This window comes from Pseudomyrmex gracilis, unplaced genomic scaffold (assembly GCF_002006095.1).
Source record: "Pseudomyrmex gracilis isolate BER0280 unplaced genomic scaffold, ASM200609v1 scaffold_1390, whole genome shotgun sequence".
Classification (NCBI taxonomy): Eukaryota; Metazoa; Arthropoda; class Insecta; order Hymenoptera; family Formicidae; genus Pseudomyrmex; species Pseudomyrmex gracilis.
The window spans coordinates 451-16194 of NW_018021974.1; the positions used below are offsets into that span (position 1 = coordinate 451).

The 15744-nt window shown below is 36.2% G+C and overlaps 2 protein-coding genes across 6 annotated transcripts; both read left to right on the forward strand.

The window, feature by feature from the left end:
* The first annotated feature begins 207 nt into the window (after window positions 1-207).
* LOC109862117 (paramyosin) lies at window positions 208-5303 on the forward strand. The gene is made up of 5 exons (XM_020442043.1): window positions 208-559; window positions 905-3339; window positions 3967-4606; window positions 4710-4810; window positions 4930-5303. The coding sequence occupies exons 2-5, from the start codon at window positions 961-963 to the stop codon at window positions 5068-5070; spliced, it is 3261 nt and encodes a 1086-aa protein (XP_020297632.1). The 5' UTR covers window positions 208-559; window positions 905-960; the 3' UTR covers window positions 5071-5303.
* Window positions 5304-5679: 376 nt separating this feature from the next.
* On the forward strand, window positions 5680-15721 carry LOC109862116 (tyrosine-protein kinase Abl). 5 transcript variants are annotated; one of them, XM_020442037.1, is made up of 10 exons: window positions 5680-6345; window positions 6949-7096; window positions 7406-7515; window positions 7635-8641; window positions 8719-8974; window positions 9058-9186; window positions 9425-9560; window positions 9635-9762; window positions 11783-11994; window positions 12260-15721. In XM_020442037.1, the coding sequence occupies exons 1-10, from the start codon at window positions 6219-6221 to the stop codon at window positions 14591-14593; spliced, it is 4587 nt and encodes a 1528-aa protein (XP_020297626.1). In that variant the 5' UTR covers window positions 5680-6218; the 3' UTR covers window positions 14594-15721. The 5 variants fall into 5 exon arrangements, with proteins under 5 accessions (XP_020297626.1, XP_020297627.1, XP_020297629.1 ...); XM_020442038.1 differs by having other exon boundaries at window positions 11783-11979; XM_020442040.1 differs by having other exon boundaries at window positions 11831-11994.
* Window positions 15722-15744: the final 23 nt, after the last annotated feature.

Genomic DNA, 15744 nt, shown 5'->3' on the forward strand with positions numbered 1-15744 from the left:
GTTCAGCATCCTCTTAAGCTGTGTTCCGTTTCACGCATATGCGTGCATCTATCTATACTATACGTGACGTGTACTATAGGTAAAATGGTTGACTAGGGCTGCGGTCCGTTTCATGCTTAATCGTGCATTTATCTGTGGTATATGTCACGTATACTATAGATAAATGTGCGCTTAAGCATGAAACGGACCGCAGCCTAGGTTTCACCTTTTTTCGACAATGCTCCCTCCCTTACCACCGTGGATGTATATTGTAAACTGTAACGTGTTGTTTGGATATGTTGTATATAACATACTGTGATTGGCGTTTGATATACCTTATATAAAGTTCCTTATTGTTTAGAAAAACTGGTTTAGAAAACTTTTGTTGGTGTAAGCTGCACGTTATGTGTGTAACCATGTGTAATTTTCTTAGATTTGGTATGTAGGTTATAAATGGTGTAACAATCGTTATGTATATGATGTATGATTGGACGGATGTATTAGAGCCCTCAAGTCACAAAAAATCGAGTCAACAACTGTATTGACCTTTGGTGACTTGTTTTATTCTATTTTCAAATAAGTAAGTATTTCATAGACAATAAAATATAATTTCAGTAGAATTATAATTTTAATATAACAAAATGATATATAAACAAATGTTAGGTTTTACTATTTTTTTATTAAAAATGTCTGAGGTCAAAATTATCAGTGAGTATAAATAATTATCAATGATTATGAATAAAATCATAATTTATCAATAATGATAAGATATGTTATTTATTATATATTATGTAAATATAACAATAGTATTGTTATATTTACACAAGAAGGAAAGTATGTGTGTGTGAAAGAGAGAGAAAGAAGTTTTTAATACATATATACAGAATAGCTTCTTTTTCTCTGAATATGAGATTTTTGTTTGCAGGTTTATTATGGAGGATCTTAATTCAAAGTAATTAAGAAATTATTTGAAGAAGGGACATGGCTGAACAAACCAGTGATCTTTATGAGCAACAGTTGCTTGCTGTATTTGAAAGCTGTTTATCAGAAGGAAAAAATGAACTTGATGAAAGTGATTTGTTGTCCATTTGTTCAAAATTACATCTGGATGAATCAATTGAAGAATTAAAGTCATGCATTTCTAAATATCATCCAGATAAACAAACCATATCTTTCCAGGAATTTCGAGATGGTTTATTAGTTTTGTTGAAAAAATTCCAAGGATTAATAACTGAAAAACAACACATTGTGTCACCATGTTATAATTTAAACGCCTGCAATTTTGATACTGAAGAAAGCAAAGTCTTGCCATTGGTCAATACTTCCTTAAAGATTTATTTTCAGGAAACTGATGTTCCAATGGACGAGAATAGATTAATGCATTTATGGGAAAAAATTAATGTTTGCTTAAAGGAAAACGCAGATCCTATAACAATACAATTTATATCAGGCTGTTTAGGAATTCCACAGCTACCAAAACAAATAATGAAATCTCTATTTGCAAGACTTGATCAGAATTGTGACGGATTAATAAGTTTTGATGAATTTGTAGTTATATTTCAAAATAGAAGAACTATAGAAGCCTTGCAAGAGAATAGCGCATCTTATAGCAGAAATGTAAATATATTAGATTTTAATGAATATAAATCTGAAAGTAATTCGATACAGGCTAACAGAGCTTTAGCTAAGGGAAATGTTGCTGGTGTTTCAAATATATCTGTACTGTCATCCAATGACGGAGATCTTAATACTTTGGACAGCATTATGGATATAGTAAATGTCATATCTGACGAACTAAAAACTTGGAATGATTCAGTAGATAGAAACACTGTTCAATCTCATATTAGCTTATTGCGAGAAACTATTATTGCTCATCAAGATGTGCAGCGTAATTTGACTTCTGTAATAGAGAATATGAAAGCTGAGAAAGAGAAGATGCGTATCGACATCGTAGAAGCTAACGAGCGGGCCAATTTGTTAGCGCAGGAAATTGACGAATATCAAGTTCAATTAGAAAAAACTAAGGAAACTCTGCACAGACAGAGCGAACAACGTTATGCCGAAATTACAAAAGAATTGTCAGATCAACTAAATATTGAACGAGAGATGGATGCAGCAGCTTTAAAATCAAAAGACGATCAATTGCAGACCTTGCATAAAGAAAATCACGAGATGAAAAACAAAATTGTAAATATACTGCAAGAGAATCAAATGCTCGAAGCGGAAAATAAGACTCTGCTTAATCAAATTAAAAAATTGCGCCAATCTAATAACGATTTGTTAAATCGGATTAAAATGTTGGACGCGGAACAAGATGACATACGAACTATTGAGGCAAAACAACAGGAACAAGTTGATTTCTTCGTCGATCGTATCAAACAGTTGCAGTCGGAAGTGACTCTCTTACGAGATCAAAACGACGAACTGAATTCCGAATTGGAAACTTTTAAATATCATACCAAAGATAAACAATATGAAGCATCTTCGTGTTTAGCTTATGATTTGCAATTAAATGAAAATTTAGATAAAAATCTTATCACGACACAAGAGTTTGAAGTGAATGAAGAACAGATCGATACATCAAATTCTAACGCAACGGAATATAAAAGATTTAGAGATATGGTTATGAAAGATCTGGAAAATATATTATTGACAGGTTCAAAATGCATATCAGAAAAGTGCGCTTTGCGGGATAATATAGCAAAATTAATTGCCAATTTGCAATCGAACATTACGCACCTACGTTGGTCCACGCGTACTTTGGAAAAAAGTATAGCGTCCGAACTCGAGATGGAATGTGAAGAACGAGCTAACGAATCCTTGCGAGATTTCGTCGTTTCAAAAGTATCAAAATTACCTTCCATTAAATGTCCAGCAAGATCGAACAGCAAGGAAGATTTATTAAATGATATTATTGATCACGACGTGAAAACTGGTACGCAAAGTAAAACAAGTCTTAGAGATTATCCGCCGCGAAAAGAGGAACATTCTGCAGAACAGTGCAGAGCTAATAAGGAAAAAAATGATTCTTCAAACGTTGTTGAAGTCGGGAACGTCCTTAAGACGACAAACGTAGGATCATTGGAGATTGAGAAGAAACAATTGGTCGAACGTTGTCAAGAACTCGAACGAAGCTTGGACTTACTTAGAGCAGAATATGAAGAATGCGAGGATTATTGGGCTGCCAAGTTGGAAGAGGAAAGACAACTCTTTGAAAAGGAACAAAAGCTAAGTGATGACAAACTTGTTGAGCTCATTGATAAAATAGCAGAGTACGAAGAGTTAATTAGCCCTTCGGATAAAACTAAAAATAATGGACGATTGTCTCCGATAGAGGAAAAGTGTAACTTGGAACAACAGGTATAATAAAATTTTCTTTATACAGGGTGTCCGACAAATTAGTGTCTCGTAAAATCTCTCGTAAGCAGGTAGAAATAAAATTGAGTCGAAAAGTTCTGAACCATTTTTTCTATTACATATAATAAAGGAGTAATTATTGAATAAATCAAGCCATTCAGCACCGATCTTTAGCCGAACGCACGTCAGTGAACCACGCGCCTGGTGTGCGTGAGCGCTCCGCGCGGCTCATTGACATGCGTTCGGCTAAAGGTCGGCGCTGATTGGCTTGATTTATTCAATAATTACTTTTTTATTATATGTAATAGAAAAAGATGGTTCAGGACTTTTCGACTCAGTTTTATTTCTACCTGCCTACGAGAGATTTTACACTAATTGTTGGACACTCTGTATATATAATCGATATTAAAAAGTATAGATAAAGAATTCAAAAATTACTTGCAAAAGTTATTATAAAAAAAGATTTATTACTTTTTTATACATATAATTAATAATAATTAATAATCAATAATTGTTTATATTATATTGTATATTATTTAAAAAATTTTTTTAAATAAAGTTTTTGCAAATGATTTTTGAATGCGTTATTTACACATTTTTATGTTGTTTTATATCTTTAATGTGTTATAGTATATAGATCTTGAAGAAGAACTTAAGAAATGGAAAATAAAGACTGACGAAGAAATTTCTCAGAAAAATACAGAGATTTGTGATTTGCACGAAAAATTAAAAGCGATAATCCATCCGGAAACAAGTGACTCCTACGTACAAGTTCCAGACGAAATGTTTATACCAATATTGTCAGATTCGTCGCATTGCAAGTCTCCCAGCTCTTCTAATATTCTATCGTCTAACGAACCGTTTGTAAATCAAACGTATCTTACCTCGATGAGATTTCCATTGTCTAACGATCCTAATAGGCTGTTAAAACAAGAAGACTGTGACGACGATCATAACTTATATGATACTCACATTGAATGTTCAATGAAAGGAAAGAGAGATATGAACAAAGAACAGAAAATGCAAGTATATCAATATAGTTCACACATAGATGTCAAAACTATGTCAAAAATGAGAAAGAAAGATAATTGTCAGTCAGAATTCAAAATGATACATAATGTAACGAAAGAAACCACTTGTCCGTACGTGCCGAGTGATGCCGATTTGAATGCAAGCTTGAAAATGAAGCTTTATTTACAAGAACGCAAAACGCGGCATTTGCAGCATCGTGTTAAGCAACAACGGCAATATGTTGAAAAATTATTGCAACGTAAGTGTGTGTCGATTCTATTATATTTATTTTATAATTGTTTAGATTCCTGAAACTGTCAAGATATCGAAATTGTTATGCGTGACCTGTTGTGTTTATACAGGTATTATTGCGCAACATCAAGCAGAAGTAGGCGAATTACAGTGTCTTCTCCGTCATACTCAGAAAAGGCTTCAAATGCAAGTTGAAACAACCGTTGATCAGGTATGTTTGCAATTTTATATTATTTTTATATAATTAATTAATACAAGTAAAACATACATATTATATAAACTTAAAAAATAAACTTTCTATTTCCATTTCTGTTTCGTGTTATGATTTAGGCTGATAGATTGGCTAATGCCGACATGCTGGTGAAGGATTTATACATCGAAAATGCATGTTTAACGGCACATATGCAGCGCTTACAAGAACAGTGTCTTGTCTTAACCGGCCTCGATGTGGGAACTACCGCTTCGATGTGATGTTTATATAGACGTTATGATTATTATGTTAAATTAACACATTGTATGATTAATTTCGCGTTATTTATTTTGTTAGATAAGATTAGTAAGGATACGCAAGTAATATCGCAAACTCGCGGTATAACTCAGGGATGTGTGAAAAGATGTATATTGCATTACAAGTGCCTTTATTATATTTCTTCAATATATCTTCAATATATTAAAAGAATTATTGTTATTTCATAGTTATTATAATAAACGATGTAAAAATATATATATATAAATTATCGAAATCTGTGTGTTTTATTTTCTTGCATTATTCGAGATTATTTTTCACAACTTGAGAAATCTGAATTCTCTTGAACGGTTTTAGTGGAATTGACCAGTCGCGTTCGAGCAATCGATCGATACGATTGGGTCCGAGTTCTAGTGACTGTCTTTGGACCGTTTATCCAGCGCGAAATATAAATTGAAATGCGTCGTGCTACTCTCTATACTGATTATATATACTGTGACGAAATTTAAAGAAAGTACCGAGAGTGCAGTTCTGTGAGATCAAAAAAAAAAAAAAAAAAAAAATCACGAAAGAACAGATCTAATAACAATTCTACGATACGAATCGTGAACAATTGTTACAACACCATATCAATTATATATCTTGTAAATTTATGTTATAACATTTAAAAACCAGAGATAAATAAGCGTATATACGAGTATATTAGAAATGAAAAGAGTGTCTGGCGAAGAGAGCATACGAGAGAAACCGCCCAGGACTGCAACCCAGCGTCGTGCTGCCGCGCAGCAATGTACCAACAAACTAAATAATCGACGTCAAAAGCTGTCAAATATGGCGAAGGGCAGCGAGAGAGAGAGAGCGGTAATTGACATGTGAAAATGTGAATAGGCCTGCTGCTGTGAGTTCGCACCGTCATTTGCGCTTCTTGAGGGTGGGTGTATATTGAACACTCGCGGTGTCTTCGCGCGGATCCGAGTAGGCGGACGACGAGATCGCGATGTCAGACCCGTTGTGCCGGTGTCCGAGTGCCGGAAGTGAAGGAAGTGTGTGTTGAGGTCGGCGAAGAGAGTGAGCGAGCATATCGGGTGCCTTCACCGCAGTCGGGGGTTGGCACGGTGAAGAGGGCATGGTAAAGTGATCGGTGGACAGCACCATGGGCGCCCAACAAACCAAGGACAGGGTGATCTCTACCGGATCCACCGTGCGACAGACTCGCAAACAGACGAGGAACCTCAAAGACTCACGCGTTATAGGCTCTAACATATTCACCGAGCACAGCGGTGAGAATATTTTATATTGGCTATACTTCGACGTAAAAAAATTGCTTGTCCGTGTCTTACAAACTTTTCTGTCGATTAAGAGTAAAAATTTACATATTGAATAATGTATGTTCTTAAAGTATTTTTATACTTTTATAGGTTCAAAGGTGAAAAACATGCTCTTTCCTTTTTATGTATTTAATGTGCTTAACATGCTTTCCAGATTTCTGTATAGTTTGTGGTAATATTTAGACTAATATTTAGACTAATACATAATAACACATGCACACATACACACAGTGATATTTGAAAATAATTTTGTTTAATGATAGAATAAAGATTATATAATTATATTATAAAAAAATTAGAAAATCTTATCTATAAGAGGAAAACAATTCCAAACAGATATATCTCTAAATTTGATGTTGTAAATGAGTTTTAACATGACTTGTGTTGGAGATATTATATCTCTGGTATTTTTTTTTATCATAGTTGGAAACTATTTTTATATATTTATCATGTTATATAAGTAGAGCTCTATTTTGATAGTCAGCATAAAAAAAATATTTGTTTTTATTACATGTTAAAAATTATAAAGGAAACTTTTGCAATATTTGTTTATAGAGGCTCTGTTGCAAAGCAGACCCCTACCTCACATTCCAGCATTGCCAGAAGGTGATCCTCCAAGTGGTTCTAGTGTTCAATCAATTTCACAGCAAACAAACGTTCAACACTCTAGTGTTTCTAGTGGACTTCTTGAAGCAGCAAATAGGTCAGTTTTAATAATTAGAGTCAAAAATATATATGTATTATATATATATATATATGTATTTATTATACATGTATGTATTATACTTACATATAAATTATTGTTATAAATTTTTTTTTAAGAAAACTTTCTAAATTTGTGTATAGATTATTCGTTTTTATATAATATATATATATATATAATTTTTGTATAATGTAAATAAAAGTTATGTTAATTTGATGTGTGTATAAATTTTTACAAAAAATAAAAAATTTATTTTTTAACTCTTAGACTACAGAAATAGGATTTATAATCATTTTTTTTTATGTGTAGATGGACAAGCAAAGAAAATCTGTTGTCACAAGAAGAGGATGATCCTCAATTATTTGTTGCCTTGTATGATTTTCAAGCTGGTGGAGAGAATCAACTTAGTCTCAAAAAGGGTATTGACTTCTCAACATGAAACTGTAATGTTTCATTAAAGTTACAGATGCTTTCATGATAGACGATTATATGTTTTGTATGAATTCTTCAAATATTATTTTTTAATATTTCTTAACAGGTGAACAGGTACGTATCTTAAGTTACAACAAAAGTGGAGAATGGTGCGAGGCCCATTCAAGTACTGGGCAAGTAGGGTGGGTACCATCAAATTACGTGACTCCTGTGAACTCTCTGGAAAAACATTCTTGGTATCACGGAAGAATATCACGAAATGCTGCCGAATATCTATTAAGTTCGGGAATAAATGGTAGCTTTCTTGTGCGAGAATCAGAAAGCAGTCCGGGACAGCGCAGTATTTCTTTGAGATATGAAGGTCGAGTGTATCACTATAGAATCAACGAAGACAGCGAAGGCAAGATGTTTGTGACAACGGAAAGCAAGTTCAACACGCTGGCTGAGCTAGTACATCATCATTCAATGCTCGCAGACGGCCTTATCACGCAATTGTTGTATCCCGCGCCAAAACACAATAAACCTACTGTTTTTCCACTGAGCCCGGAGCCGGATGAATGGGAAATCAATAGAACGGATATAGTAATGAGGCATAAACTAGGAGGCGGCCAATATGGCGACGTATATGAAGCAGTCTGGAAGAGATACAATATGACTGTAGCGGTTAAAACATTAAAAGAGGACACGATGGCACTCAAAGATTTTCTAGAAGAGGCGGCCATTATGAAAGAGATGAAACACAGAAACTTGGTGCAATTGCTGGGAGTTTGCACTCGCGAACCACCTTTCTACATTATCACAGAATTCATGAGCAAGGGTAATCTCCTGGATTATTTACGAACCGAAAGCAAACAACAGAACAATGCTGTTGTTTTGATGCACATGGCTACACAAATTGCGAGTGGCATGAGTTACTTAGAAAGCAGAAGTTTTATTCATCGTGACTTGGCGGCTAGAAATTGTCTGGTCGGTGAAAATCATCTCGTCAAAGTTGCAGATTTTGGTTTGGCTCGTCTCATGAGAGATGATACGTACACAGCTCATGCTGGCGCGAAATTCCCCATAAAATGGACTGCACCCGAGGGTTTAGCATACAATACATTTTCAACAAAGGTAGTATAATTGTTCAAGTATTTCATTAATTGTCATGTTATCAAGTTATAAATATTAATTAATGATCTTTTATATAGTCTGATGTATGGGCGTTTGGCATTTTACTATGGGAAATCGCTACTTACGGTATGTCTCCGTATCCGGGTGTCGATTTGACGGACGTTTATCACATGTTAGAAAAAGGTTATCGAATGGATTGTCCACAAGGTTGCCCGCCAAAAGTTTATGAACTAATGCGTCAGTGCTGGCAATGGTCAGCGGCAGATCGACCTACTTTCAAAGAAATACACCATTCGTTAGAAAATATGTTTCAAGAATCAAGCATCACTGAAGGTATAATTGACTCAATCTGTATGATTGATTCCATTTTGTAGAAAACAGATTCTTATTTTATTCGACGCATATATTTATTACAGAGGTAGAGAAACAACTTCAAGTTGGAGGAGAAGTTCCATTACTGCCATATAAAAAATCGCAAACTGGAAGTACAGGAAACATTCATGGTCTTGTATCTGAGCAATTATCTTCTTCGAGTATAACACAAGGTAATATATATATATACTTACTGTTATAATATCTCAGTTATAGTATCAGTGAACCAGTTGTGTGATACGGTGTCTTAATGTCGAAATAGAAAAAAATATCTAAATACATATATGTATATATAAATATATATGTATGTGTACATGTAATAAAATAAACAGATATTTATGGATTTTATATTTTTGTTGTAAACTTATTTATTACATTATATATCATAACGGAGAAAATATCTTATGTTAGAAGGAGCCAGTTCGATTACCAAGCTGAGTACCTTTATGGGCGGGTTATCAAACAGAAGTAATAGCAATATGGTTCAGATGCGAAGATCTACCAATAAAAAAGGGAAACAAGCACCTGCGCCTCCTAAACGAACAAGGTATGCTATATTTTCGTTAATACATGCTGTGTAGTTGTGTATGTTGTAATATAATAGTGCGTCTTTTGTGACAGCCTACTGTCATCCTGCAGTTCTTTTCGAGATTCCGCTTATCAAGAGCAAGATCAACAAAATGTCGAAGTGAGCACTATGACGCTTGACGATGGCGCAGATCTAAATGGTATTGATAAAATTTTTGAAGGTATTCCATTATATATAAAACTACGTGTAATGAGACAAATGCACGAATGCAGCTTATGTTTGATTTTTTTTCAATTAACTCTTTCAGTTTTAACTTTTAATTTTGATATGCATCTTTGCCTACAGTGATTTACGGCTTCATGAATGTGGGTCATTCTCCTCAAGTCAGTATGTATACTTGAATGTTGAATACATGTCGCGCGAGTATTTCATGATTTCCGACAATTATAGTTACTTGGATATGTACACACATATGTATCTCTATATGTATATATATACATGTGTGTGTGTGTGTGTGTACACAGGGTGTCCCGTAATTGCCGTCTCACCGCTTGTAGGCAAGTAGAAGAAGTTATTCTAAGACAAAAAGTCCTATACCACTTTGGAAGATTCGCAATAATTAACCGAAATATTAATTAATAAAGATCCGCTAATCAGCGTGCATCCAGTGTAAGGACAGCCCAGTCTGTCGCGTCGTAGCGACGAAATACAATAGCGCGGATAGCGCGCTACCCGAACGCAGCCTACATGCTGTCTATGTATGCACATGTTATTCTATTAGTTCCTCCCATTCCGTCGCTACGACGCGACAGACTGGGCTGTCCTTACGCTGGATGCACGCTGATTAGCGGATCTTAATTAATATTTCGTTAATTATTGCGAATTTTCCAAAGTGGTAGGACTTTTCGTCTTAGAATAACCCCGTCTACCTGCCTACAAGCGGTGAGACGACAATTATGGGACACCCTGTATATATACAGGGTGTCCCAGAATTGGTGTAACATCTCTCGTAAACAAATAGAAGGAGTAAAACTGAGTCAAAAAGTTTTATGCCATTTTGCCAGATTCGCAATAGTTACCGAGATCTTAATTAACAAAGATCAGCGAATAAGCATGCATCGGGCTGTCTTACGCACGTAGATGCGCTTCGCGCGCTTACGGTGTTACCCGTAGCTACATATGGGAGGAGCTAATATAACAGCATATACTATAACATATACATATTAAAATGTAATCGTGCGAAGCGCGCTGAGCTGTCCTACGCGCGTAAGACAACCCGATGCACGCTTATTCGCAGATCTTTGTTAATTAAGATCTCGGTAACTATTGCGAATCTAGCAAAATAGTATAAGACTTATCGACTCAGTTTTACTTCTTCTACCTGTCTACGAGAGATGTTACACCAATTCTGGGACACCCTGTATATATATATATATATGTATATATATATATATGTACACATACGTATCATTTCTTAATTCATACTCGAGCGTCTGCATCTTGTACATACTGTACATTGTAGCTCTGATTTTTCGTTTCCACTTATCGAATAGAAGACAGTACCATTATGTATAACGAACCTTACAGGTTCTATATATATACTTATGCATGATAGTTTTTTTTTTTTTACAAAAGTACGAGTAGAACATGTTTTGTTTTAGATTTTTAGATATGTATCTTATTTTCGATTTATTATTTACAAATATATTCTTGTATCAAAATTGGTACTTTGTCTATGTCACAACATTGGTTATTATTTCATTACATCATATAAAATTTTAACTGTGTTCAAGCAGTGTTACGTGAGTTTACTAAATTAGCATTTGTACATACATATACACATACATGTATAAAATACTTATATGTATGTATGTATATGTATGTATCTATATCACAATAATAAATCATTCAAAAAACTATCACACATTATATATGCCATTTGTCATTTTTACTGATTATTTGTTGTTGACAAGTTGTAATACTTTTCTAATGACAAGATACACACAATCATTAAAATTCGACAATCTGCTAGATTAATTTTCGATTAAAGGAGAATGACCCTGGGATAAATGAAGTAAAATATGTCGAAAAAAGCAGAAATTAAAAGATTGATAAACATCACAAATGTGTTCTTTCCTCGAAAACTTTCAATCTCTATCAGACATTGCGCTTATATACTGGAGAGAAATATGTTAGCTGTAGATTATTATACAGTACATCCTTATTAAATGGCGACTCAGGTATCACACGTGATCTCGTGACAATGGCTACACAGTCAATTACTACAGGAGGTTGCGATATGGACGACGACGGAGATGGGTCACAAGGGACAGCAGAACATAACTTTGTTCCTCAACCGTCAACCTCGCCGGAACCTGTATCCAACTTACCATGCAATCAGAAACAAATTAAATCTCGACTTTACACGTCTAAGGAGGTACTGCCTCAGAAGGTACAATGATCTTACGTTGAGCGGCCACAATTTTCAAAATATATATATGTATATATATCTTAAACACATAAACATATTTTTTACCCGTATTAAACGATGTTAAATATTGAACCGGAAAATCATATTTCTATATACCATTTGAAAATATGCCTCACAGAGTAAAGTTTTTGTTTTGATGGTAAATGCATTTAGCACTGCTTGAATAACTTGCAACTTGATCAATTAGAAAGAGCGACTTACAATTTAGAGGAAAAATACATTTCAGCTAGTACACGTGGGTGCACTGGAAGTGCAAAATGTTAAAAGAGCTATCAACCGTTATGGTACCTTGCCGAAGGGTGCCAGAATTGGAGCATATTTGGAATCTCTACGACAAAGTGGCATGTCATCGAACCAAGAGAATGTTCCAGCTACTACGTCCTCTTTGTCGACTGCAATCATCGAACAGCAGCAAGACGTTGTTGTTGCGAGTGTTATCGACGCGATCCCGCAACATCGTTCCCTTTCGCCACGTCAAAATAATCTGCGTGCTCAGCCGCAGATGACACGAAGCAACTCTTCTAGCGGAGTGGTGAATACTTATCAACCACCAAATTCGCCACGCAGCCGCGTTGCTATACGAAAGACGAACGTGGAAGGAATCGGTCTGCGAACTTTTCGCGTGCCAAACAGCTCGAGCTTTCGCACCGCTAGTCCATCAAGGTCAATCCAACCGACTTTGGCTGATCTGGAGTTTCCACCGCCACCAGTAGATTTGCCTCCGCCACCAGATGAAACCTTCAGCGATCAGTGCGATCTACCACCGCCTACGGCTACAGCATCGCCTTGTACCGAGACCTCGTCCTCTCATGCAAAAATCACGAATTCACCAGTTAGCCTCAGAAAGATGAAAGCTGAGTGGCGGAGCAAGGAAGAAACGAGCGATCACGATCAAGATGATAGAAACAACGATGTGAGGAACGCGGAACCTTCAGTAAAGGAGGCCAGTTCGCGATTTGGTGTGAGTTTACGACGCCGAGAAACTACTACTGCTTTTACTTCTACATCTAGCGATGCTTACTGTAGTAGCATCAGTAAGTCTGTGGACGAAAAGAAGTTAGTTTACAAACCAAAGGAGACGACAAGCAGCAACGCGATGAAAACAGAACTGACGGATGCGCCGATTGCGGCATTTGAAGAAGCGCCACCGCCACCACCGCCGTTGCCCCCGCTTGTTGGTGGCAGCACTCCTGTAAGCAATATCAGTACCATCGATACTTTTGAATCCAAACCCGGTATGAAAGAGATGTTGGAGCTCAAACTTATCAACGAAATTAAACAAAGCGCGGATATGAAGCACGGTGGTAGCGCAAAAAAAATTAACAACACTACGAACAGCAACGCGATTTCATCAACAGTACCCCTCGATCCGGCGTCGCAATTATTGTCCGAATTGTGTGCAAGCTTTAGCATGGATTCCTCTAGCAAGCAACAGCATACTGTTTCAAACGAATACGCTATCTCGACATTGAAGAACACTGATGCATCTAGCGTTCAGGAACACGTTCAATCGAATACGCAAAGTGCGTTGTCTGAAAAGAGCAGCAGTTACAAGGAAATTCCGATGACTTCGCCAATCACAGAGGGTCACGTGCTAAGCGCCACCAGCGTAGGTTTCAAATTAAAGAAAGTGGATAAGCGGAGCAATGTGCAAAAAGAAGATAACACTGACGGACAGATAATCGATTTCAAGGCCCGGTTGCGGAAAGTGGACAATGTAGACAAAGAAAAGACAGAAGAAAGGTGCAAGTCGTCGCGTTTTGATGACAGCGCGGGGAGTAACATCTCGGACTCTGTGGATTCGTCGTCTGGTGTGGACGACGCGAATGACGACAAACGCCGCAGCACCGGCAGTATTAGCAGCCTAAAGAAATTGTGGGAGAACAAAGAGGCTTCTTGTGATAACCAACCACTTAGTCCTAAATTAAACGTGAGAGGAACAAGCAGCAAACAGGATGTTGGTGATGCTGCAAGCGAGGACTCACCGGAGGATCACAGTGGCGCCTCGACTAGAAGCTCGACTAGCAAGGGTGATTCGCGGGTATGGCCTCCTACATCCTTGGTGACTTCCGAAATAGAAAAGCCAATCGTACCGGCTAAACCTCTGAAGCCACTGGGACCTTCCAGCAAGCATTTCGGCTCTTCGATATATGCCACACCAAACTGCAATAAGTCTCTGTCACAGACTGATGATGACGGCAGCAGCAAGCAAACTAGCAGCGTTGGCGGCGACTCAAAAGGAACAAAGCATAGTGTGATTGAAATCTCGAACGTCATTGAGAATAGTATTTCGAACTTGAAAGGTAGTCCCACCATCGTCATGGCCAGCTGGTTGCAACTATCTGATAAGGTTGGCCTGTTGCACGGTATGTGTGTTAATTTGACAGATACGGCGATCGCGCCACATGCGAGGTTTCAATTCCGAGATCTGCTCACGAGACTCGAACTGCAGGCGAGGCAGCTGCGAGCCGCTGGTACGCGCAACATTACCGAAAATACGAGACTCTTATGTGACGTGCAAAACACAATAAAAGACGTGATAAACACGGTGCAGAGATAAAGTTCTAAGCACGTAAACCGACGGATTTTAAAAATCAAAACGAAGCATCTATCCTTGCGAGAATTTTCTCTCGCATGTCCCTTCGTGATATTTTTCATTAAATCGCAAAACTCATTGCTATTTCATTTCTTTTCCTGTGTCTCCCTCTCTATTTTGTTGAATCCGTAGGCGTAGAGAGAGAAGTATATAAATCTATATAAAAATCTATGTGTATGTATACATATATATTTATATATGTACATATATATATATATGTGTATATGTACACATACACACTTATACATATATACGCATATATATCTAAGTCATTAGTAAGGTCTCATCGAGGAATGAAATCTTTTGGAAATTTAAACGATTAATCTTCGTGCGTGAGTAAGAGTGACACTAGTGTGAATAAGTTCTTACTATAATATGGTTCCGCAAATGCATGACTGGTTCTACGAGATTAATCCAAAGTTGCATGAATCGAACAATTGCTGGTACGCTTCAAACATATAGAAGAACACATGTATACACCTTGGACAGAATTCTGTATACAACTCTATATGTGTATCGTGTACATTCATATACATTTATATTTTGTTTGTTGTACTACTCACATATTTCTTCAGAAGATCTTACCTTCTTTCTGTCGAGATTGCATAAAAATTGCGTGCAAATCACGGGCCTGACAGAAACACGGCCTTAAAACGAAGAAACAAAAAATTGATGAAATTTCTTATGTTGAAACGTACGACAATTTTTTCATATTTATGATATTAAATGTGGTGATTATAAGTGTTATCACGCGAAGTATCAGGAGTATGTGATGAGAATAATTGGCAATGAGTGGTATATAGCAGAAAATGTTGATGCAAGAAATTGTCGCGAGTTATATTCTTGCAATTGATGCAAGAATTGACTAACTATATCGTCGAAGTGCTTACCCCATAAAATCGTTTTGTTTTACACATGTAATTTTATACATACTTCGTGCTTAGTATATACAAACATTGTACGCGAGATTTTTTTAGATTATTATACATATATATATATATATACATATAAATACGAACACGTAAAGGGTAAATTGTTTCATGTATACTGGGACAATATAAACGATTTTGTATTTGTATAGAGTAAGTTGGATATGAAACAACTATATATATTAT